General features: G+C 51.2%; 6 protein-coding genes across 6 annotated transcripts; 2 read left to right on the top strand and 4 right to left on the bottom strand.

Moving 5' to 3' along the window:
* Position 1: 1 nt before the first annotated feature.
* Positions 2-8,807, bottom strand: N7515_001463 (non-ribosomal peptide synthetase; the record flags this gene model as incomplete). The annotated part of the gene is made up of 2 exons (XM_056662207.1): positions 2-2,854; positions 2,913-8,807. 2 exons carry the CDS (start codon positions 8,805-8,807, stop codon positions 2-4), a joined length of 8,748 nt encoding a protein of 2,915 aa, XP_056524320.1.
* Positions 8,808-10,809: 2,002 nt separating this feature from the next.
* N7515_001462 (Cyclic peptide transporter) lies at positions 10,810-12,615 on the top strand (the record flags this gene model as incomplete). Its single annotated transcript, XM_056662206.1, has 5 exons — positions 10,810-10,871; positions 11,037-11,720; positions 11,769-11,818; positions 11,936-12,320; positions 12,378-12,615. The coding sequence occupies 5 exons, from the start codon at positions 10,810-10,812 to the stop codon at positions 12,613-12,615; spliced, it is 1,419 nt and encodes a 472-aa protein (XP_056524319.1).
* Positions 12,616-13,178: 563 nt separating this feature from the next.
* On the bottom strand, positions 13,179-14,244 carry N7515_001461 (uncharacterized protein; the record flags this gene model as incomplete). The annotated part of the gene is made up of 3 exons (XM_056662205.1): positions 13,179-13,205; positions 13,255-14,042; positions 14,100-14,244. 3 exons carry the CDS (start codon positions 14,242-14,244, stop codon positions 13,179-13,181), a joined length of 960 nt encoding a protein of 319 aa, XP_056524318.1.
* Positions 14,245-14,833: 589 nt separating this feature from the next.
* abaA (transcription factor AbaA) lies at positions 14,834-17,310 on the bottom strand (the record flags this gene model as incomplete). The annotated part of the gene is made up of 3 exons (XM_056662204.1): positions 14,834-16,587; positions 16,642-16,818; positions 16,875-17,310. 3 exons carry the CDS (start codon positions 17,308-17,310, stop codon positions 14,834-14,836), a joined length of 2,367 nt encoding a protein of 788 aa, XP_056524317.1.
* Positions 17,311-18,344: 1,034 nt separating this feature from the next.
* mrd1 (RNA-binding ribosome biosynthesis protein MRD1) lies at positions 18,345-21,255 on the bottom strand (the record flags this gene model as incomplete). The annotated part of the gene is given in 5 exon segments (XM_056662203.1): positions 18,345-19,562; positions 19,615-19,887; positions 20,142-20,566; positions 20,578-20,929; positions 21,028-21,255. The coding sequence occupies 5 exon segments, from the start codon at positions 21,253-21,255 to the stop codon at positions 18,345-18,347; spliced, it is 2,496 nt and encodes an 831-aa protein (XP_056524316.1).
* Positions 21,256-21,516: 261 nt separating this feature from the next.
* Positions 21,517-22,132, top strand: N7515_001458 (dynein light chain DYN2; the record flags this gene model as incomplete). The annotated part of the gene is made up of 7 exons (XM_056662202.1): positions 21,517-21,556; positions 21,615-21,637; positions 21,690-21,723; positions 21,776-21,810; positions 21,865-21,891; positions 21,943-22,012; positions 22,068-22,132. 7 exons carry the CDS (start codon positions 21,517-21,519, stop codon positions 22,130-22,132), a joined length of 294 nt encoding a protein of 97 aa, XP_056524315.1.
* Positions 22,133-22,199: the final 67 nt, after the last annotated feature.

The raw sequence follows: 22,199 nt of genomic DNA, 5'->3' as shown, positions 1-22,199 counted from the left end.
GCTAGCGTAAACCAGTCCTCTCAACTCCAGCCCGACATTGACGACACAAATCAGAAAGAACAGGGTGCTGGAACACGTCACTAACTGTGAAGGTAAGCTCCTCATAGCGCGCTAGGGCTACAAGCCGCATCGCGCCAATAGAGTCACCACCGCATTGGAAGAAGTTATCATCGGCGTATATCTGGTTTCTGTCGATCTGAAGGACCTTTGCCCATATAGATTGCATCAGTATCTCAGTTTCTGTTTCTGGCGCGCGTTTTTGGACGGCCTTCCCAGAGAGCCGGCCAACATCGCTGATGCTGAATGATGATCCAATCTGGTGGAGTTGACCTCGGTCAATTTTGCCAGAAGTCGTGACCGGCATCGTTTGAATGGGTATATACGCAGATGGCAGCATATAAATAGGGAGCTCTTCCGTAAGCTGCTCCGTAGCTTGGGCGGCTAGGCGCTGAACGACAATGTTGAGATCATCAGAAGACAACATCGATGAATCTTTCCCCAGACTGATGAATGCAACGAGCGACTTATCCGACGACCCGTTCAAGTGGAGGTATTCTACTGCCACTTGCGTGTCGGCTGCATGTTCATCACCCGTAGTCCCAATAGCTCGACGGACATGACTTTCGATGTCTCCCAGTTCTACTCGCTGGCCTCTGATCTTGATTTGCGAGTCCCGGCGCCCAAGGAATACTAGAGAGCCATCGCCATTGTACCGGACTAGATCGCCAGTGCGGTAGAGTCTGCCTGATCGGGGAGAGTGTTGACCGTCTGGGGAGCCTCGCTGCAACCATGCTGGGTCATGGACAAATGCCTGCGCAGACTTCTCCACGTTATTGAGGTAACCTTGGCCAACAAGGGGACCTTCAATCCAGAGTTCACCGGGTGCGCCCACGGGGGCCAATGTATCGGGATTTTCCAGATCGACAATCCACGTGCATGTTCCTGCCGCACGTCCTATTGCACCTTCAGTGGAAGCAGTGTTGGCAAGGATTGCACTGGTAGGTGTGCACTCTGCTGGACCGTAGGCGACTCTGATCTGGGTATCTCCGCCTACCGACTTGAAGTCGCTGGGTGATACGGCTTCACCCCCAAAGATCAATGTAGCCAGCCGTGAAAGGGCGGCCGGTTTGACGGTACGTGCAACCGAAGGCGTAAGGTCGACAACAGTTGCCTTGTATTTCTCCAGAGCGCCGCCGAGATCATCGACACGCTCGGCGGCAGATGGTATGCAAAGACACCCGCCACTGCTGAGTGTCTTGAGTAGATTGAGCCATGCCACGTCGAATGCATTTGACGCAAAGTCAAACACTCTTGAGTTGGTGTCAAAGCCGAGCTGGTCCCGCTGGTAGGAAATGGCGCTGCAGAAGTTTTGGTGGGTTATGATGACTCCTTTGGGGCTGCCGCTGGTACCAGAAGTAAAAACAACGTAGAGCACGTCTGACGGATGGACCAAGGATGGCTCGTAAGCGATGGAATTCACACCTTCGACAAAGAACTCCTCGCTCACGGGCAACACATGATTGCTGCCAAAACGCTCGCAGAACGTGCCATTGTGGGCTGATGATAAAATAATCTTGCGTGTTGAATTGGCAAAAACCTGGTCAATAATTGCGCGGATCCGCTGCTCCGGATGCGAGATCTCAATGAGCACAGATGCTGCGCCTGCTTTCATGACTGCAAGTGCAGCGACTGGCATCCACATTGATTTCTCGAAACAGAGAGGAACGATGCTCCCACTACCAAGACCTCCATAGACCAGTTGACTGGCTAGCTTGGATGAAAGAGAGTCGAGTTGACCATATGTCATACTTCCATCCCAAGCATCAATTGCCACGGATTGAGGTAAATGCTTCGCTCTTTCGACGATCATGTCATGGACACAACCGCTGACTGGAGACGGCAACGTCGCATTCCAAGACCATATTGTGTTTAGATCATCCACACTTGTGACTGTCACAGTTCGAAGCAGCGTCTCTCGAAGCTCAAAATCGACCAGCTGATGAAGAATGTGTCCCAACTGGTGTAAGAGCCGGGAGACCTCGAGGGCAGTCACAACAGCAGGATCGAATGTAGCCTGGATTTTGGTAGATTGGGCTTCTATTCGAGCTTCAATTGTCAATGACGGTGTGCAGCCTTCTTGGGCGGCAACAGCTTCTGGGACAGACTCGTCTCCAGGATGGACCACCAAGATGGACTGTAACCTGCAAGCCAGAGCAGTCTCGTCCGATATGCAGGCCACTTGCTCCAGTCGCATCCGCTTGAGGGAGCCAAGATCCAAACCCTGTTGCCTGATCTGGCTTAAGAATGAGCCAATGCTCTTTTCCCCATTGACAGGAATGCGGATTGGCAAAATTGAACCTGCTCCATGGCCAGTAGTTGCTGTGCCAAACAGGCTTTCGTCCGAGTTTAACAAGCGGCTACTAAGAAGGGCCCATGCTGCTTTCAGAATGACATCTGCTGTGAAATCATGGCCTGTCAGATCAAGGTTCAGGTCGAAGGATACATTATTGTAGATCCTCTCCTGAGTGGCAGTTGGCTTGATGGCAGGGAAATGAGAGCCTCGAATATTGGCAAATTGAGCCTTCCAAAATGCCTCTGCGACTGGCCTTTCAATGCCCCCGACCCGTGTGAAAAATTGGCTAAATAGTGTCGAGGTAGGGTCCACTTGCTGGGATACCAGAGAATCTCCGTGTTCGGAGATGTGGTTTTCGGTCGTTGTTAAAAGGTGATCAATCGCCTGCATCAAGACTCCGTACACTTCCTCAGCAATCCGACGAGACACACGGGGCTCTTGAAACTCAAGCACAAAGTCCGGATGGCCTTGGTTAAGAAGGACGTTCAGCCTCAAGTCAAACTAGCCCGGAAAATGTTAGCTAAATCTTAGTTAAATATCAGAGATAGATTCTTTGTACCTCATGCGCATCTTCGCTTCTCACAATTTGAAATGATATTCTTTTGTTGGCTAGCCTCTCGGCTCTATTGTCGTGGATTGAAAGCGATGTATTGAAAAGTTGCCGCCCGGAAAGACGCAAATGATGCTGGATGTCCGCTATCGAGACATTTTGGAAGGCCAAATCTTGACCCGCTCTTGCCGAGGCAGCATGCAATACCTCATTTGCCGAAGCGCTGAGGCGCACGCGACTGACCAGGAGGTTTGCCAAGGGTCCAACCAATCTGTCCACCCCTTCAATTGGAGCATCGCGGCCAGAGACATCATATCCGAAGCAGACATCAGACATTCCGGTGTAATATGAGAGAACCATGGCCCAGGAAACGTGTATAAAGGAAGAGAGCAGTATCCCATTGCTCTTGCAGAACTCTGTGGGGCCAACCTGAAAGTTGGGAGTGGCATAGGATACCTCGCCGAATTTGATGGGTTGAGCTGACGAATGCAAGGATGAGGTAGGGAATTTGCAAGGCTGGAGCCCTTCCAAGTTGGCCACCCAGGTGGCTAGAGCCTTTGCTTTCGAAGTCTTGCTGTTGTATTGTACAATCTCAGAGAACATGGGTGCTGTCGGTAGTTCGCAACCTTCGTATGCGAGCGCTAACTCCTCCAAAAGAATTGATTCAGAGCGAGCATCCGTTAATACGTGGTTTATATCCAAGCGACAGATCGTTTCGCCGGTACTCGATTGACTGATGGTGAACGAGTGCTGTGGCTCACCAGGAGCGAATGATGGTTTCTCGAGATTGAACAAGGTCGTAGTGGGATCGTCAAGCTCAGGAACTATCTGGGCCACGCGGATCACAGGGTCATCCAATACAATTTGGATGAATCCATCACCGTCTGGGTGTAGCGTAAATACGGAAGAAAGGATACTGTGTCTTTTTGTCACTTTCTGCCACGCTTCAACCAGTAACGACGGGCAGACTCTCGTATCTGATCCTGGGCCAACAGCCGATTGGCAACGCCAAATCGTGGAAGTATCGTATGAGGCGGCTCCTTTCATGGCGCTGAGTAACATTCCTTCTTGCAGCGCCGAGCAAGGGTAGACATCCACAACGGAGGAAACCTTGACTCCCAGTTGAGGCAGACTCTGTTGAAGAAGGGTGTCAAGACCGCGATACGATAAAGAAGAAATTGACAAATCACCGAGTGTCAACTCAGAAGGTTCTCGTGAAAGACCGCGACAGAGATCCTCAAGGTCCTTGTTGAAATGGTGCAGCCATTCCTGAATCTGATCTAGATTCATTCTCTTGTGAACGTTCAATGATACTTTGAGCTGCCCATCAACCACACCCAGAGTGAGGTCCATCAGAGATGGACGCTGGGCTGAGCCTGAGATCGGGATGAAATCGCACTCATCAGGGCCCTCATCTGTGAGCGACGATGACTCCTGGAGGATTCCATCGTCCTTCTCTAGTTGCTGGAACCTCCCGGTAAAGTTGAACACCAGTTCGACAACATCATGACCTCCGAATATCCGGCGACCCGATTCACTATAGGCCCGACAGGAAGAGAATGGTTGGCCCTTTCCGGGCACTTTGCGTCGGATGTCTTTCACCAGCCGTACAGCATGAGAAGGTGAATGAGCTGATGTGATGGGCACCACGAGAGGGAAGATTGCAGTAAACCACCCAATGGTCCCTGAAACATCCATAGACTGGCTATCCAACTGCTCTCTTCCATGGGCTTCTGTCCATACCGGAGGAACAGGCCGCTCCGGAAAGGTTAAAGCAAATCCACGTATCAGAGCAGCGAGCATCAGATCGACGGGCTCAGTGCGAAGGCTGTCGTTGCTCATGCCAAACAGCAGCGTGGTGATGTCCTCAGGAACCGTGATGTCCAAGCTTTCGCATTGATCGAATGTATTTTCTTCCAAGGGGATGCCCCAGAAGTCAAGCTGTGAGTCGGGCAGGCTGTATGGTAGCACCTCAAGTGGGGAGAGGGTCTGACCGAGTCGGGCCTGGGTTGCACACCATCTCTGGAAAGATATTGTCTGAGGGGAACGAATGGATCCATGTTTGATATGATCCTCCAAGTCACCCCATACAATGCGCCAAGAAACAAGATCTATCACCAGATGATGCGCAGAGAGCAAGACCATTTGCACACCAGATGTAACATTGAACAAGTCACAAGCAAACACGGGGCCTTCTCGGATATCCAAATTTTCTTGTCGCCATTGCGCAGCGCTTGAAGCAGCTGCTTTGTTGTGCACAGTATGGACAGCGAAGGCAAATGCCCCCGGCCCGTCTTCGGCAATCCGTTGCTGCCAGGATCCGGTGTTCGGGTTATTCTGGAATCGAGCACGAAGCATGGGGTGACGAGAGACTATCGCCCTCAAGGCATTCAGAAGGGTAGGTGCTGAGACAGGATTCGCAAGATCCAACAAAAAGGACTGATTGTAGTGGTTCAGGCCATCGGGATAGAGACTGAAGAAATCCTGCTGAATCGGGGAGAGCTCCGATGGAACTGACGGGTCTTCACAATCACACCCAAGGACATCTGTCAGCTCGTCCTGCAGCGGTAGTGGCTTGCAGCGATCGGCTAGTTTTCGGATGGTACGCGCTTGCAGAATGTCGCTGACGGTCAGTTGAAGATTGTGCATTCGACATTGTGAAACGATTTGCATGGCTGTAATTGAGTCTCCACCGAGTCGCGCAAAGTCCACGTCGAGTGATGTTTCTTCTTCCGTCAGGTTGAGGATAGCGGCCCAAACGTCACGGATGACAGATTCAGTGGAATTGAATACTTGGTCTTTTCTTGTTTGTACTGCTTCATTCGCGCGCATAGACAACAACAATGATCTAGCTTTCTCGCGTAGCTGACGTCGATCGGCCTTGCCAGTCGTCGTCACTGGAACAACCGGGAGTGAGAATAACATGGCTGGAATCATATATGATGGCAATGTTTGGGCCAGCCGGTCGACCAAACCATCAGTTGCCTGCTTGACTGCGACTTCGTGGTCGGCTTCCGTCATCCCTCCAGCCTTGGGAAGGGTCACAAATCCCACCAGAGTCAGGGTTGACACATCCGTCAGCTGGACAACTTCGACCACTACACGAGCTCTGATAGAACGGAGGATGCGCTCCAAGGTAATTTCGATTTCGCCGAGTTCGACTCGCTGGCCTCGAATTTTGACCTGGTGATCTTTCCGTCCGATGTAGACAAGTGACCCATCTGATTCATAGCGAACAAGGTCGCCCGTACGGTACACAAGCCCGGTTCGGCCAACGTGACGCAGTAGCCAGGGTGGATCACGGATAAATGCCGCGGACGTCTTCTCAGCGTCGTTGAGGTACCCATCACCCACAATCGGCCCTTCAAGCCAGAGCTCACCGACTGATCCCACAGGGACCAGTCGGCTTGGGTTTTCCGCATCAACAATCCAGGGGCAAGAACCGTACCCACGACCGATTCTGACACCGTCTGCGTGAAACTTGGAAATGAGAGCGGTTGGTGTACACTCGGCAGGCCCATATGCGTTGACGATTGTCGTTCGGTCGCCGGCGAGTAGTGCGTCACTGGGGAGCATGGCCTCTCCTCCAAGGATGAGCGTGGTCAAACGAGATATCACCTCCTTGCCTAATGTCCGAGCAAGTGAAGGGGTGCTATCCATGAGATTGATATCGTACTTGACGAGGCAATGAATCAGTTCGTTTTCGCGTTCATGGGCGGATGGGATACATAAACACCCGCCAGCAGTGAGCGTCATGAATAAATTAGACCACGCCACATCGAAGCCGTAGCTGGCAAAGTCAAACACTCGGGACTTCTCATTATACTGCAATGCGGTTTGCTGGTGAGTGATAGCACTGCGCATGTTACGATGTGTGATCTGGACACCTTTGGGCCTTCCGGTGCTACCAGAGGTGAAGACCACATAAAGAAGACTTGCAGGACTGACGAAAGGCAGTTGGGGTGGAGGGTGATTGCTTCCATCAGTATTGCTTTCATGAGACATGCTTCCATCAGAAATGCTTCCATCAGAAATGCTTCCATCAGAAATGCTCCCATCAGAAATGCTCCCATCAGAAATGCTTCCATCAGGGATTCTTCCATCAGAATTCTTTCCCACTACCAACAACCGTTTCGGTTGAAGCTTTGAAGCCAGCTTCTCGTTCTGAATGGAACAAAGCAGTAATGGAGAGTTGGTCTGAGCAACAATCTCTCGAAGGCGTTCCTCTGGCTGCTTCATCTCAAGAGCATTCAAGGCACCTCCTGCTTTTACAACAGCGAGTGCTGCCACAGGCATCCAGAGGGATTTTTCGAACAGAAGTGTGACTAGGGTACCAGCCACTGGAATCCTAGCCAAGGGACCTGCCAGTCGAGTGGAGAGTTCATCTAGTTGGTGGTATGTAATCTCTCCATCCCAGGCACATATCGCCATAGCTCGTGGAGACTCCCTAGCTCGCCTTTTGATGACAGCATGGACAGTCTCTTCAACCGGAGGAAAATATTCCGCATTCCATTCGGAGACTTGGCTCATAGATTTGGGTGGTGGCAGCACTGACGCAACTGGGCGGTTTGTTCTCTGTGTCCCATCGCTGAAGCCTGCCAATTGGCGCAGAACATGCTGCAGCTCGTCCAGGATCTCTTCCACATCCCCTGGCGGAATGACGTTGCCATCAAAATCAATCTGGACATTTAATCCACTCAATGACAGTTGACACTCAATCTCAAGAGCATAGGTTCCAGAGGCAGGCTCTTCCATCAAATTGCTGGTATCCTGAACCTCACTCAGAAATGGTCTGTTGTCGGTATCAGCCGAACTTTCATGCATGGCTTGAATGACCAAAAGTGATTGAAAGCCGCAAGCAGCCCGGGTCTCATCGTTGATGCGCCGAATATTCTGGAGACCCGTCTGCTCAAAGGGTATCATCTCGGTCCCTTGGCACTGTACACTCTCCAGCAATTGACTGATGCTCCCTGACCAATCGATCTGGACCCGAACTGGGACTGTAGCAATGATGGGACCTGCCAGATGCTCAATCCCCGCGAGAGCTCCCTGCCGTCCTGTTACCCTGATGCCAAAGACAGCCTCGTTGGAGTTGGTGCGACTGGCTTGCACGGCTGCCCATGCCGTGCGTACAACAGTGGTAGGGGTGAAATTGTTCCGGCCCCATTTCAGGTCCGATACATCGCGGGTTATTGCTCGCCTGTCCTGAGGGTGATCCAGACAGAGACCTTTGTTCGTGGCGAGAAAGCTAACTCCAGTGAAACCTTGGAACAGCTTTGCCCAAAAGCGCGCCACGTCAATGGGGTCCAACCCTTGAATATACTGTATCAATCCTGACATTGATGATAGTGGTGGACCGACTCCCCGATAGTAAGTGTGCTCAGCATCCTTCAGGATCAGTGGTTGAGACCATCCGTCATAGAGCGCGTGGTGAATCTTCCACACAAAATAGCGAGGCCCCGGCGTGTCGCCTCCAATGAGCGCAAAGCGGGTAAGAGGGTCACCGAGCCCAAACGCAGACTCTTCAGCCAAGGATCTCCGTTGGTACAGCTCAAGACTATCCTCAAAGACCCATTGAACCTCTTCGTCGAGGATTACTTGCACCATGCCATGGCCTGGTAAGGTCACCATTCTGGTGCGTAGGATAGGGTTTACCGCTACCACCTGGTCCCACGCAGCGCGGAAGCTTTCCAGATTGATACTGGGATCAATTTCGAAGACATTTTTGGCCACGTAATTACCAGCATTCAATTGGGTGAGCGCTAGCAGTCCAGCTTGGAGAGGAGTGCATGGCAAAACATCCAAGACCTGGTTCTGCTTGACATGGCATAGGTGGGCTGCATGGTAGCGTATTTCCTGGCAATCGATAGCAGGGCCCAAGAGCGAAAAGGGAGGAATGGTCATGTTTGTGGTTGATACGGTCTGGTTCTGAAGTTGCTCGACTAACTCTAGGGGCGAGTTTTCGAAGATATCTCTTGGATCTAAGCAGAGGCTCTCCTCCTGGGAGATCTGGCTCAACTGCAGGACACTAGTAGGTGAGCCGCTGAAGCAGTGAAGTCATCATGCCTGCCGATCTCGACATGCTCCGCTGTGGTGCCACTAGCTTCGGCCCACAGCCTTCGCATTTGCTTTTTGGGCCCCGATAGTTGATCGGGGTGGGACTCTGCAGGTACTGGTTCTTGCTTTTCCGCCAGTACAAGTGAAGAGTTGGACTGCGTCAGCCCCTTTTCATTCGAAGCTGCATGTACAGTAAAACCCCGCTATAACGTACCCCGGCAATACGAATTCCTCGCCGTAACGAATGAAATCAATTCCCAAAATTGATTTCCCATACAAATAACGAACATCCTCGCTTTTGCGACATACGTTAATTTTTTTCCACCCTCCCATTCCCATACTAAGTTCGCTATACCGAGTATATTGGCCCGTGCGCACCTCTCGCTACCCCTCAATTTGTGTGTCGGGCTGCATTACCTGGGCAACCACAGCAATCAACAGACCAAGTAGTTAGCTCTCTCTCTCCTTTCTCTTCTCTCCTTGTCCACTTTTATCCAATACAAGCATAGTACACTGCTTTCCACTCATAGCATCAATATTTTCTACCTTGTACTTCTATCACCATCTCAGCAGCTACAATCCGCGAGAAGGCTGAATTTTTCTGGAAGAATATCCCCCAATGTCAAGGGGAGCCGTTATCTGCTTTTAGCAATGGTTGGCTACAGAGGTTCCAAGCACGTCGAGGAATAGCAAGCCGTACACAACACGGCGAGCTAACTAGCTCAGTCTCAGCACCCGCTACGATGCAGTCGATCCGAGAAGTCCTTTCGAACAGGTAGGTACGAACCACGGGATATATATAACAGCGGCTCGTGCCCTTGAGTGTTTCGAGGGTCTAAGGCTGTACCTCGAGAAGCAGAAAGAAGGTGATATCGAGCAAATTCGCAACCTAAATAGGCTGAGTATGAAGCTCCAGGGCTCTATTATTGAGAACAGCCGCCAGGGGGATATTCGTGCCTACTTTTGTGCTTAAAAATATATGGTATTCGTTAAGGGGAATGGGTTATTCGCTATACCGGGCGATTCGTTAAGTCGGATACCATATATTTTTAAGTACAAAAGTAGGCACGAATATCCCCCTGGCAGAAGGTCCTGATTCTCGATAATGTCTTGGCTGGTCTTGACCAAAGAACTGTACAGCATATGTTACATTCCTTGTTCTCCTCTCATGGCCTGTTGAAGAGAAACAAGCACACGGTCGTGGTGGCCACAACATTCGGTATGACAGGTCTGATGCATAACTTGCTTTTTATTTTACTCATGGGATATAGGGCCCCTTCTTCAGTACGCCGATTCAGTCATTTTACTCGGTCCTCAAGGCCAGCTCGTGGAGCAAGGGACGTACAGTAGAATTTCTACTGAAGGCCTTGTGCAGTCCACCGACCAATTCGCGAGTGTCCAAGAGCATGACGCGCTCGTGGACGAAGAACCTGAACTATTTTCCTTGGATCATACCACAGAGCTAGAACGCGATGCTCTTCAACGGCCTATAAATCGTGACCGGGCTGTTTATCTGTTTTACTTTGGAAACGTTGGCTGGCTACTGGTGGTTTTGTACTTGGCTTTTGCCATCGCATTCATGGTTGGGCTCAACTTCCCACGTCAGTATTCCTTCAAGCACTGAATGCTTCTATTGCTTTTTGCTGACGAATTTCCGCAGAGATTTGGCTTGAGTGGTGGACCGCCGGCAACAAGCAGCATCCAAATGCCCGACTGGGCTACTGGATAGGCGTATACGCCGCTCTAGGTATTATGACCTTGGTGTTACTTGCTGTCGTCGAGTGGTACAATTGACCCAATTCAAATACGTGAAGTCTTATTTGCTGATTGTTGAAAAAGGATGTTCAAGATGATTATTGCACCGAAGACAGCGGCGAAATTCCATCGAGCCTTGTTAGACACAGTGTTCATGTATGTTGAATAATGTGTTGGTTGGCCTCGCTGCTAACGTACCGAATGAACAGGGCAAAAACTTCTTTCTTGAGCTCCACCGATGTTGGGACAACCCTCAATAGGTACGGTCCGATATTCATAAATCTCAGTGAACATTGGACAGCTAACCACTCCACACTCCAGATTCAGCGAAGACCTCGGATACATTGGAGGGGAGCTATCAAATGCATTCGATATCACCGTTACTTCCCTGCTTGGCTGTATCGCCGAAGCAGTTCTCATATTCACCGGGTCATCCAAATATGTCTCATCGATAATCCCATTTTGCGTCATGATAGTGTTTTTCCTGGGGAAGTTCTATCTCCGCACTTCTCGAGTCATCCGACTTCGAGAGATCGAACTCAAGGCCCCTTTGCAATCGCAACTTCTTGAAGTGCATACAGGGCTCTTGACCCTTCGTGCATTTGGTTGGACAGAGCACTATGAAGAACGAAACAAGCAAGCACTGACTGCATCACAACAGCCCTACTACTTGCTGTTCTGTTTACAGCGATGGTTGAACCTAGTATTGGACCTACTCGTGGCTGGGATAGCCATTCTGGTTGTTTCTATTGCGACGACAATCGGGAGAGAATCCAGTACTGGCTTTTTGGGGGTCGCGCTGTTTAATATTGTCAATTTCAGTGGCAGTCTACAACAGTTGATCTCTCATTGGACTACGTTGGAGACATCGCTTGGGGCCTTGTCACGAATCAAATCCTTCGTCGAGGACACTCCACGTGAGAATATCAACAAGGAGTCTGGGGATTCATCGGATGATTCGAAGAAAGGTGGAATATCTTTCGTGGGGGTTTATGGAACTCATGGGTAGGTGAATAACTCCTTCGGATGGTCTTTTGCTGATATTTGGTCCAGGCAAGCCGAAGACTATACTATTGAAGATATAACTTTCGAAATACAACCGGGTGAGTAAGTCGCAGTGTGTGGAAAGACCGGAAGGTAAGTGATATCTTCATCCATCTTCGCAGCCGCCAATGCCCCAGCATTTCACTGCATACAACTCCATGACAACCGCTAACTAGCAACTAGTGGAAAATCGTCATTAATCATGGCACTTATGCAAATGCTCGAGATTCGCAACGGAACCATCCGCATTGACGGAGTCGATGCATCTCGAATCCCCCAACCTCGCATTCGAGCCGAGCTTAACACCATCTCCCAGGAACCAATCTTCCTACACGGGTCTGTCCGCCTGAATCTGGACCCGCATGCCCGAACGAACGATGAAAACGTCTTGATCGACGCTCTTCGAACGGTGGGATTGTGGGATATCATCAATGCAGAGGGCGGTCTCGATATCGAATTATCTGATGATATCTTCTCACACGGCCAAAAGCAGCTCTTCTGCCTGGCGCGAGCTTTGTGTCATCTCGGTCAAATTCTGATCATGGATGAACCTACCAGCAGGTAACTTCAAATTTGGATTGTCCTTCAATTATGAAAAGCTAACATGTCCCTACTTAGCATTGATGACACCAAGACGGAGAAGAAGATTGATAATATCATCAAGCAGCATTTCCAGCACCATACCGTTCTCTGCATCATGCATAAGCTGCATAACGTTGGGTCGCTTGATAAAGTGGCTGTCATGGAAAAGGGTCGACTTGTTGAATTCGGTTCCCCGCAAGATCTCCGGGAAAGGGAAGGGGTTTTCAAAACACTTGTTACTTCGGGCAATTGGGGCTCTGTTGGTAGCAGCTAGCGGTTACTGACGAACTAAGAAATTGGTCAATTGCCGATACATATGACTTTGATAGGCTTCTTCTTCGTTCACTCAACTTTCCCGAGGGGAAGTCCGAAGAGGACAGCAAGCCACCGTAGCCGACGTACGTCATCCTCAGACCCGCACGGCTAGGAACATAGTACTCCGTAGGCAGTGCGGTTACCATCGGAGATTCGGTCCATTCGGAGTAGGCGAAAGCTAGAAAATAGGGGAGAATGCATTACGGAGTAGGCTGGTCAGGGGATGGCGGGGTGAGCGATTAGGCTGCTCATTTGAGTAGTAGTACGGAGTACTAGCCACGAACTTACTCCGAGCTACTCCGAGATCGGGATCCCGGAGCCGATCGGCAACCCGAAGTGGCAATGTTACCGTAGAAACGGACGTGGGGTATCCAGGCTACTACTGGTTACGGCTAATATGAAGCAAAATGGAAGTTAAAAATGGTAAAGAAATGTTTTTATTTCGTTTTTGCATCATAATCGTAATACGGAGAATCTCTTCCCCTGACCTGACATCTGCCCAGCCTTTTCGTCTGGATGCACTTAGAAGATGGGGATTCCAAGGCCGTACTATTAAAAAGTCAGTCATCGCTAATAGACACATAGAAATAAAACTCACAGCAATGGGGTCGTTGAAGCGGAGACCCTTGTCCAAAGCAGAGATAGCCTCAATCTCACTCTGCTCAAGGTTGAAGTCGGTGACCTCCAAGTTCTGTGCCAGACGAGTAGGGTTGTTGCTCTTAGGGATAACAGCGATGTTACGCTGAGTAGACCAGCGCAGGAGGACCTGAGCGGGGGTACGACCGTGCTTCTCAGCAATGGAAATGATAGTAGCGTGCTCGAACAGCAGAGGGGTATCCTTAGCATGCTTCAAGTCGAGCTCGAGGAAGGACAGAGGACCGAAGGAAGAGTAAGCGGTGACGGTGATACCCTGCTCCTGGGCGTAGTTGACCAGACGGGTCTGGGTGAGGTAGGGGTGGTGCTCGATCTGCAGGGTAGCGGGACGGACACGAGCGTAACGGAGCAGATCCATCAGCAGCTGGGCGCTGAAGTTGCTGACACCGATGCTGCGGGCGAGCTTCTTATCGACGAGGCTCTCCATGGCACCCCAGGTCTCCTGGATGGGGACGTTGATGGTCTCGATCTTGCCGTCGGCGGTGGTCCAGCTGGGAGGGTAGCGGACGGAGGGGTCGAGGTACTTCAGGGCGATGGGGAAGTGGACGATGTACAGGTCGAAGTAGTCGACACCCCAGTCAGCGAGCTGCTTGCGGCAAATGGGCTCGACCTTGTCGGCCTCGTGGAAGCTGTTCCAGAGCTTGGAGACGATGAAGAGCTCCTCGCGCTTGACGAGACCGTCCTTGATGGCGCGGGCGACACCCTGGCCACACTCGACTTCGTTGCCGTAGTCTGGTGGAATGTTAGTGATTTGTCCCTTAGGGGGAATTGGGATTGGTAAAGACATACCGCAGGCACCATCGAAGAGACGGTAACCGGCCTTGATGGCGTTGTAGACCTGGTCGGCACAGGTGTCGTTGTTGACCTTCCACAGGCCGAAGCCCACGAGGGGCATCTCGTAGCCGTTGTTAAGCTTGACGTTAGGGGAAGGCATTGTGAATGTAGTTTTATGTGATCTAATTGAGGTTAGTAAAGGACAGACAAGAAAAGGGGCAGAACTGACATGGAGGGGTATCTGAGGAAAGGAAATAAATCAGGACCCCGCGGACTTATTTAAAACATTCAAGACATCGTTAAGATTGGAACGTCTTTGTAAATTGCCCAGGTCCAGGCTAAAGTACGGAGATGCCCCTCGATTGGGGTCGCCCCGGCCATTGGGCGTCCCCGGAATTGCCCCACTGACGTGGCTGTCTTGCGGCTAAAATGGCTGAAGAGATGAATTTAGCCGGAAGTTCAAACTTCACCGGAGAGATTTCAAGATCGCCATCAGAAGACGTACGCAGGATGGAGTAGAAGGAATAGAATAGAATGGAATTGAGTCGGCTTCTTGCCATGAGATATCGCCACATTGTATGAAAATCCAACTCCCCTTCCCCCCTTCCCCCCAGCTCCAATAATCGAAATAAAGAAATAAAATGAAGTAAATGAGTAGAAAGAAAGAAAAATGACAATAAGAAAAGTACAAGACCACTGCCAGAATGATTATCATTACTTAAGTTTTGGGTGTAAAGAGTAGTTATTCATTATACATCCACCGATGAGTTGTCGTAACCTCCACTCGCATCAGGGCCCGCCCCATGCATGTTAGGACCATTGGACATCCGCCCGACGATCTTATCCATAAGGTCCTCCGACGGCAAGAGACTGTCAAAGTGGTGTGGTTGCTGCTCGCGGGAGACAGACCCATGCTCCGTCTGGTAAGGGAGGTGGTAACTGCCGGCTCCGACGTCTCCGGGCATCGAGGTGGAGTGTGCACCCCAGGCATGGCCGTGGCTAAGATCGTCGAGAGGCTGTGTGTTGGAACCGAAGAACCCGTTAAGCACGTTGTTGTCATGCATGTGCACGCCGTGCTGCTGAGAAGGCACGTAGTGGGATGCTTCGTGGCTCATGGGGTAACCCATGCTGGGGTGCGAGAGCGGGAGGTCATGCACGTTCATCATGACGGGTGCGTTGGAGCCGTGGAGGCTGGTCGACGGGATGTTGTCTGGGGCCAGACTGGTGGAGAAGGAGTCCAGCACGGAGGTGGAGGCGGTTTTGTCATTGAGGCCGTCTTCGGGTTTGGTGATGGATGTGAGGAAGTCGAGAGGGCCGGAAGTATTAAAGAGATTGGCCACGTTATCGTGGGAGGAATGGTACATGGGCCATTGTGACTGAGACTGGGGCTGGTGGTGGATGAGGTCCTGAGGTTGAGGAGCCTGGTATACACCCTGGTGGGAGGGCTTGTTGAGAAGGATGGAATTGAGAGAGAGCGGAGGAAGACCGACACCGGAGGCCGGCCGGGGGCTATTGGTCGTAGTGCGGTCCGGTGCCGGGATTAGGCGTCGCCAAGTGGTTGTGCCAACTTCGCCGGGGCGGGTCTGACGGAACTTCCAGGCGAGAACGGCCATGCGCTTGCTCTCATCGCCGTGGTGGCTTTGGTATTGGCTGGAGAGCCGGCGAGAGCTGGGAGGAGTGGCACGTAGCTCCTGTACTGCAGACAAGGAGCGGAAGAACTGACGGGTATGGTCGTCAGCGTCTTGAACGGCCTGAGGCTGGCCTGAGTCCTCGGCGATGCGCTTCTCTTGGGTCACCTGAGTGAACAACTTGGCCCACCAAGAGGATTCAAAGAGAGGCTTGACCTTGGTGGACTGAGTCTTGGGTAGGTCGTGGTAGGTCTCCAGTAGCTCCTGGCCATCCTTGTAGATATTCGTGCTGCAGGTCCAGTTTTCCATCTGGCTGACGCCCAAGACGTCGCCGGCAGTAGGGTGGCCGTAGTCAAGGTCGAGCTGAATACCCAGCCGTGATCCTGCAGGCGGGAAATCAGTCATCAACTCAAGGTTGACTTCGAGAAGAATGATATCGCAATCCAGAGGGTTGTGGATGTCGTCCACCATCGTGGCCAAGTGGGGGAAAGATGTCCGCCATCCATTCACGTGCTCTAGAGGCATAGGTGGTGCAATTGGGTGGTGGAGATCACCTTGCAGCCGAGTATATGCATGCAGTGCCTTGTCGATGCGGTTGGCCTGCTGAGGGGCGCTCACCCACATATCAAAGCTGAAGCCATGAATGTTGCTGCCGGCCTCCTGCATGTTGGAGCCAAGGGTATAGTGTGGGGGTGGCAGGTCCCCCGCATAAGGCTGCATGGACCTCATGTGGTCATGATACAGGGGGTGAGCATGACTGTTGTAGTGGCTGGAGGCTGAAGGGTGCTCCATTGAAGTTCTCCACTTGGGAGCCGGTGCTGATCCATGCACGCTGGACGAGCGTTCGGGTGAAGTCTCTCGGACAAGGCGCTCCCCTGATGTAGCGTGTTAGTGACAATGCAGATATGTAGACATGATCGATAACTTACAATCGGGATCCCCCTTGAGGAAAGAGTCAAGAACCTGCAGATGGCTGGAGACCTGCTTGCGGGTTCTCCGCTTGCCAGTCAACTTGAAGATGTACTCTGCAATCAGCTCATTGCGTCCATATGATTTGCCCCGTTCGGACCACTTTCTCCGACCCATAGGAGGGTTTGCTTCGAGGGCTGTAATCTGGTATCAGACTCTTAATCCACATGTCATAGCAGTGAAGTGGACTTACCCTGCTGGAAAGCATCTTCCAACTCATCAGACCACACAGGCTCTCCGTCCTTTCCAGTATCACGTCGAGGCCGAGCCCGATACTCCAAGTACTTCTGGGATTTGAGGTAGCTGCTTCGTGCACGTCGCGATTGAGAGTTGGGCCCAACCGAATGAAGCCGACGAAGCTTGCGGGCATGAAGTCGAGCAGCTACATGCTGCTGATGCAAGTTGGATGCTGCCAACGACTGAGGCTGGTGAGGGGCATGGGAATACTTGAAGCCAAGATGCTGAAGCTGTTCCTCACGGGCAGCGATATCACCATGTGTCAAATGCTCTGAATAAGACTGGACGTTGCCAGAAGTATTCTGCAGAGCTCGATCAGAATGAGCTCCCACCGGATCCAGTGATGGCTGGTTCTGAGTGACGAGGCACTCGGGTTGCCAGTCAGTAGCCATGGGAGGGAACCAAGGACGGGCTTCTCCAAAAGAATGACAGATTCCAATGAGGAGGGGGACTGAGAGGCACCGTCAAATGCTTACTGCCTGGCAAAGAACGCAGCTCAGGCACAAACAGCGAACCAAGAACGCAAGATGTCAAGAGAATGTAAGAACCTGGGAAAGAGAATGTGAGAGCGAGCAAGATGGTGTTTATAGGGAACCCATAGAACCGTACCTCCCCTTTGGAGAGGGGACATTGTTCCGCCAGGTCTTTTTGCCTGGCCTACGGTCCCTCGAACGCCTTGTCCATACTCCTACGCAGGTCCCGTCCTGGCCTGCGCGCATCCAGGCGCCGTGTGGAGAGCAAAAGAGCCAAGGGTACGGCAAGCCGTCCCTTCCGCAGCAAATCAGGAGTCAAGACAGGGCTCGATATGAAGGAAGTTGTGTCTAGATGCAAGGGATGCTCAGTTGCACGACCCAGTGATGAGCGGGTCGGAGATTTTGTGCAGTATGAAGTGACCCTGAACATCCATCGCTCGGGCCAGCATCGCCAGGAAACAACAATAATCAATGGCAATCATGGCGTCGTAGGAATGTTGGTGGTCCAACGAGCTCGTCTTATCGCGCGGGACGAGGAATGCTCGACCGCCAGCCATCAGCACCGGAATGTAGGCTTGGATGATCTTTGTTGACAGTAGTCCTGCGTACCTTTAGCAGGACAAAGTAAGTGGTTTTAGATTGACCCTGCGATTCAAGGTGAAGTCTAGTTTGAAAGTTGTGGGGGAGTACGCTGCAGGGCAAAAAAAAAGGGTAGGGTTTGAGTAGGGTTACGGGCTACGCCTGGTTCAAGAGGCACGAGATGCACGAGGACGGGACTGCAGGGTAATTGACACTTGCAGGAACGTGTTTAGTGTTCGGGGTATCTTTCCATTTGCTTTAGCTATGGTAGTATGCAAGTAATCGTCTATGGTACATTAATCCACATTCGCCTGCAAGGGATGTCAACGAGCCAATCCATGGCCGTGTCCTCCAAGGGCGAAGGGACGAGGGCCTCACTCTTCCTCCTGGCCTCCTACAGTGAATTTTTTGCGACCGGCGCCAGAAGTGAGCTGTTGAAGCTTGACCCTGTCCACTTGCTCTCCTACCTTCTTTTCTAAGCGCGCAAGTTCCTCCTCGGGATCGACAGCCTCCTCGTTCACGAACTCCAAAACCAGTCTTCTGCCCAACAGATGTGTGTTTTTCAACGCGTCCATGGCATTCTCCGCTTCGCGAGCACTTACAAAGTCGGCGAAACCGAAACCACGAGCAGTGCGATCGAATTTTTGAGGAACACGCACAGACCGAAGCTGTCCATAAGCCCCGAATAGGGATCGGATGTCCTTCTTGGTAGCCTGGAACGGTAAGTTCTTGATGATGATCTTGGTTCTCCGCGCTGCGACCTTCTTCGCGGTATCTTCGCGCCTGCGTTCCTCGGCAGCATCCTTGCCCTTGTGTGCTGCACGGATGAGAAGCTCGTGTTGATCTAACTTGTAGCCGTTCATAGCTGCAAGAGCAGCCTGAGCCTGGGCCTTGGTCTTGAAGTCCGCGAATCCGAATCCCATGCTGAGGGTCTGACCCGGTCGCTTGGGATCAGGTTTGGTCTTGATGCGACCGGTGATGAAGCCATCCAACGCTCGGAACACCTCCACAAACTTCTCATTGGTCGTTGCGAAGTTCAGATTCTTTACAAAGAGTGTAGAGGTTGCTACGCTGTCATCAGGCTCGTCTGCGGCAAATGTGTCGGCAGTCGAGAATCCTTGGTCCTTGCCCCGAGTCTCCCCGGGAGCGATTGCACGTGGAGCTGCGGCACCTTCGAACAAGTTCTTGGGTGCTTTCTCCAGGAACAAGATGGAATCACCCATCTTGCGGTAAGCCATCCCCTTGAAAGCCTTTTGTGCTTCATCCGCTCGCGCAAATTCCACAATGGCAATGGTGCCACTTGGCGGCATCAACAGCCGGGTGATCTTGCCATACTGCTCGAACAGAGTCCTGAGGTCTTCCGACTTGACACCGTATGAGAAGTTCTTGACTAGAATAGCTGTATTCCCACGTTCACGCTGCTTGAAGGCATCAATGTTTACCCCGTTGGAGGCAAAATAGGCTTTCGTTTCTTGAATGACATGTGTTTCAGCATGTGCTTGCTTGACAGCCGCGTCTGAGGAGGTGGGATCAAGCAATTCAGATTTGGAGACCCCAAGCCTTGAAGCCACTGATGACATCACAGCATCGGCCTGTATCAGGATTAGTCTCAGTGTTTTCCATAAGGAATCAAGATCAACTCACGTTCATATACAAGGAGTTCCAGCTGAAGGAAGAAGAAGAGGCATTCTGTTTCCGCTTGATCTCCCTTTGCTTCTTCAGAGGAAGCTTGGATAGTTCATACTCGTCAATCTTGTAGGTTTTCTTCGCAGAAGCTGGCAAGATGTGGAGCAGTCGACCCTGGAAATGCTTCCCATCGAGGGTCTGGTAAGCATCAATGGCCGCATCGGCATCGGCGTACTGCACATAAGCAAAGCCTTTGCTAGTCGTAGAACGGGTGTCGAAAGCAACATGAATCTATATCCAATTAGTACTCAACTCATTGAATATATGGTGTAAATTTGTGCATAAGAGTGGTTTGAGTGGGCTCTTCAGAAAGTCAAGAAGCATCTACTAAAATCTCTTGTCCAGTTCACATCATCTGCAATTTGCATCGGATGTCCCTATCGGGAAAATCATCATACGAGCACTCGTGGAAAGTAGGTCGAAACCAGCAATCCAGTTGGGAAAGGGTGTAGAAATATCAAGAAAACAAAGGACAAAGTACTAACCTCTTCAATCTTTCCAAAACGGTCAAATATGGGCTGAAGATCCGATTCTGTTGTGTCGTATGCAAGGTTTCTGAGGAACAGACGAGCGGAAGCCCGAATAAGGTCTATGTTAGGGTCGTCCACTGCTGCCTCTGTGATGTTTTCACCGTCGGTTGTGTTGGGTGCAATGTTCTCAACGGCCGCGGTACGAGATTCCTCTTCGTACTGCGGAGACTCAACAGGCGAGGAAGACCGTGAGCGAACATTAGCTGGTGCAACAGCTGTTGCAACGGTCTTGTGTTGATCAAACTCTTCCTGCTCATCATCATCAAGAAGGCCCAAGAGACGACTGGTCTTAGAACGGAGCCAATCGGCATCGGACATGGGCGCAGTCTCCACTTCAGGCACCGCGGAGTTGTCCTCCGCCGGTGTCTCTTGGGTCTCTCCTCAACCTCACTCCTGTCAATGACCATGGGTTCAGATTGTTCGGGTTTTGATACCGTGGGGGGCTTTTCTGTTTTGGCCTTCTTAGGGTGTGAAGGCAGCTCCTCATGCTGTGTTTCTTCCTGGGCAGGTTGGTTAATAACAGGGACTGTATCCGCAGACGGCTTGATCATATCGTCATCGTTGGCCCATGTCCGAGTCTTTGATGACCCCATCAGAGAGAGGTACTCTTGCAACTTGGGGTCCTGTGACTTGTCCTCGCCAACCCTCTTGCGCTTGAGGTTACTGTCTGACGATGCATCATTATCATGCGTCATGTTACGCTTGCGTGTAGGGTGGGCATCTTCGGCGGCATTCGATTCAATCTGCAATGATACGGGTCAGTCTCAAGACCACCTTATTTGGTCAGCGTGCACGGGCGAAAGGAGGGTGGCTGAAGCAATAGAGCTGGAAATTGACATACCGGACGAGCGATGTCTACAGCAATCTTCGACATCTTCATGTATGTCTTGTTGAAGTGCTTGACAGCTTGGAGGGCTGCTTCATGACTTTTGAAGCCGACAAACCCCATCCTACGTTTAGGTAGGACATGAGCGTCTGTGACTTGAAAGTGTGTTCCAAAATGTTTTTTAAGCTGCTCATTAGAGCATGTTGGTGGAAGACCACCCACAAACACTCTGGTACTCTCCATTTTGGTGATTTGTGGTGAAAAGTGGGAAGACTCACTTTTTTTCATGAGGAAAACTTTTTTCTCTTCTTTCATAGTGCCGCGGGCGGTCAACAAGGCGGTCGAATCGTTAGATCGGCAATTAAGTTGAAACTCCGCGTTATCGCGGGACTGGTTCGGCCAACATCACTTTCCTCAACCTGCCAGTGCCACCCAAACATTTTCTCGCTTTTGTCGCATTGCAAATCACACTCGATATTTCTTTGGGAATCATAACTACTAACAATGGCTCTCCCCCCTACTGAGAAGAAAGAGCCTATGGAGGGTAAGTTCTTTCCCGAGTTCAGTGACTAAGAGTGACTAAATACTAACACTTCGTGCAGCGCAGATCAAATCTGTGGACATGGTAAGGCACAGATATGATAACTAGGGCGAACAGACTCTGACATGATTACAAGACCGAGGATATGCAGCAGGAAGCTATTGCTCTTGGTATGGACACCGAGGAAGCCCCTGGTTGAACAAGGCTGACTTTACCCCTCAGCCATCGAAGCCACGGAAAAGTTTAGAGTTGAGAAGGTATGGGCACTTGGAACCTGCTGCGCACGACTCTGATGCTAACTGAATATGTAGGATATTGCACAGTACATCAAGAAAGAGGTACTGCCTACTCCGCCCCAGCCTCGATCGCACGGCTAACCCCATACTCAGTTCGACTCGCGCAAGGGTGCTACCTGGCACTGCGTTGTTGGTCGCAATTTTGGAAGCTTTGTGACTCACGGTACGTCGACGGTGGAACAACTTTCGATTACCCGATGCTAAAATCCGTTCCACAGAGACCAAGCACTTCATCTACTTCTACCTCGGTCACTGCGCAATTCTGCTTTTCAAGACCCAGTGATTTGCACAGTATAAGACTGGCCTTGATGTGATACCCTGATGGAGGGCAAATATGATATCCGGAGACT

The sequence above is a fragment of the Penicillium bovifimosum genome (genome assembly GCF_028826915.1).
Source record: "Penicillium bovifimosum strain IBT 22155 chromosome Unknown utg000002l_segment0_segment0, whole genome shotgun sequence".
In the NCBI taxonomy this organism is placed as follows: domain Eukaryota; kingdom Fungi; phylum Ascomycota; class Eurotiomycetes; order Eurotiales; family Aspergillaceae; genus Penicillium; species Penicillium bovifimosum.
This window is presented reverse-complemented; position numbering and strand designations above follow the sequence as displayed.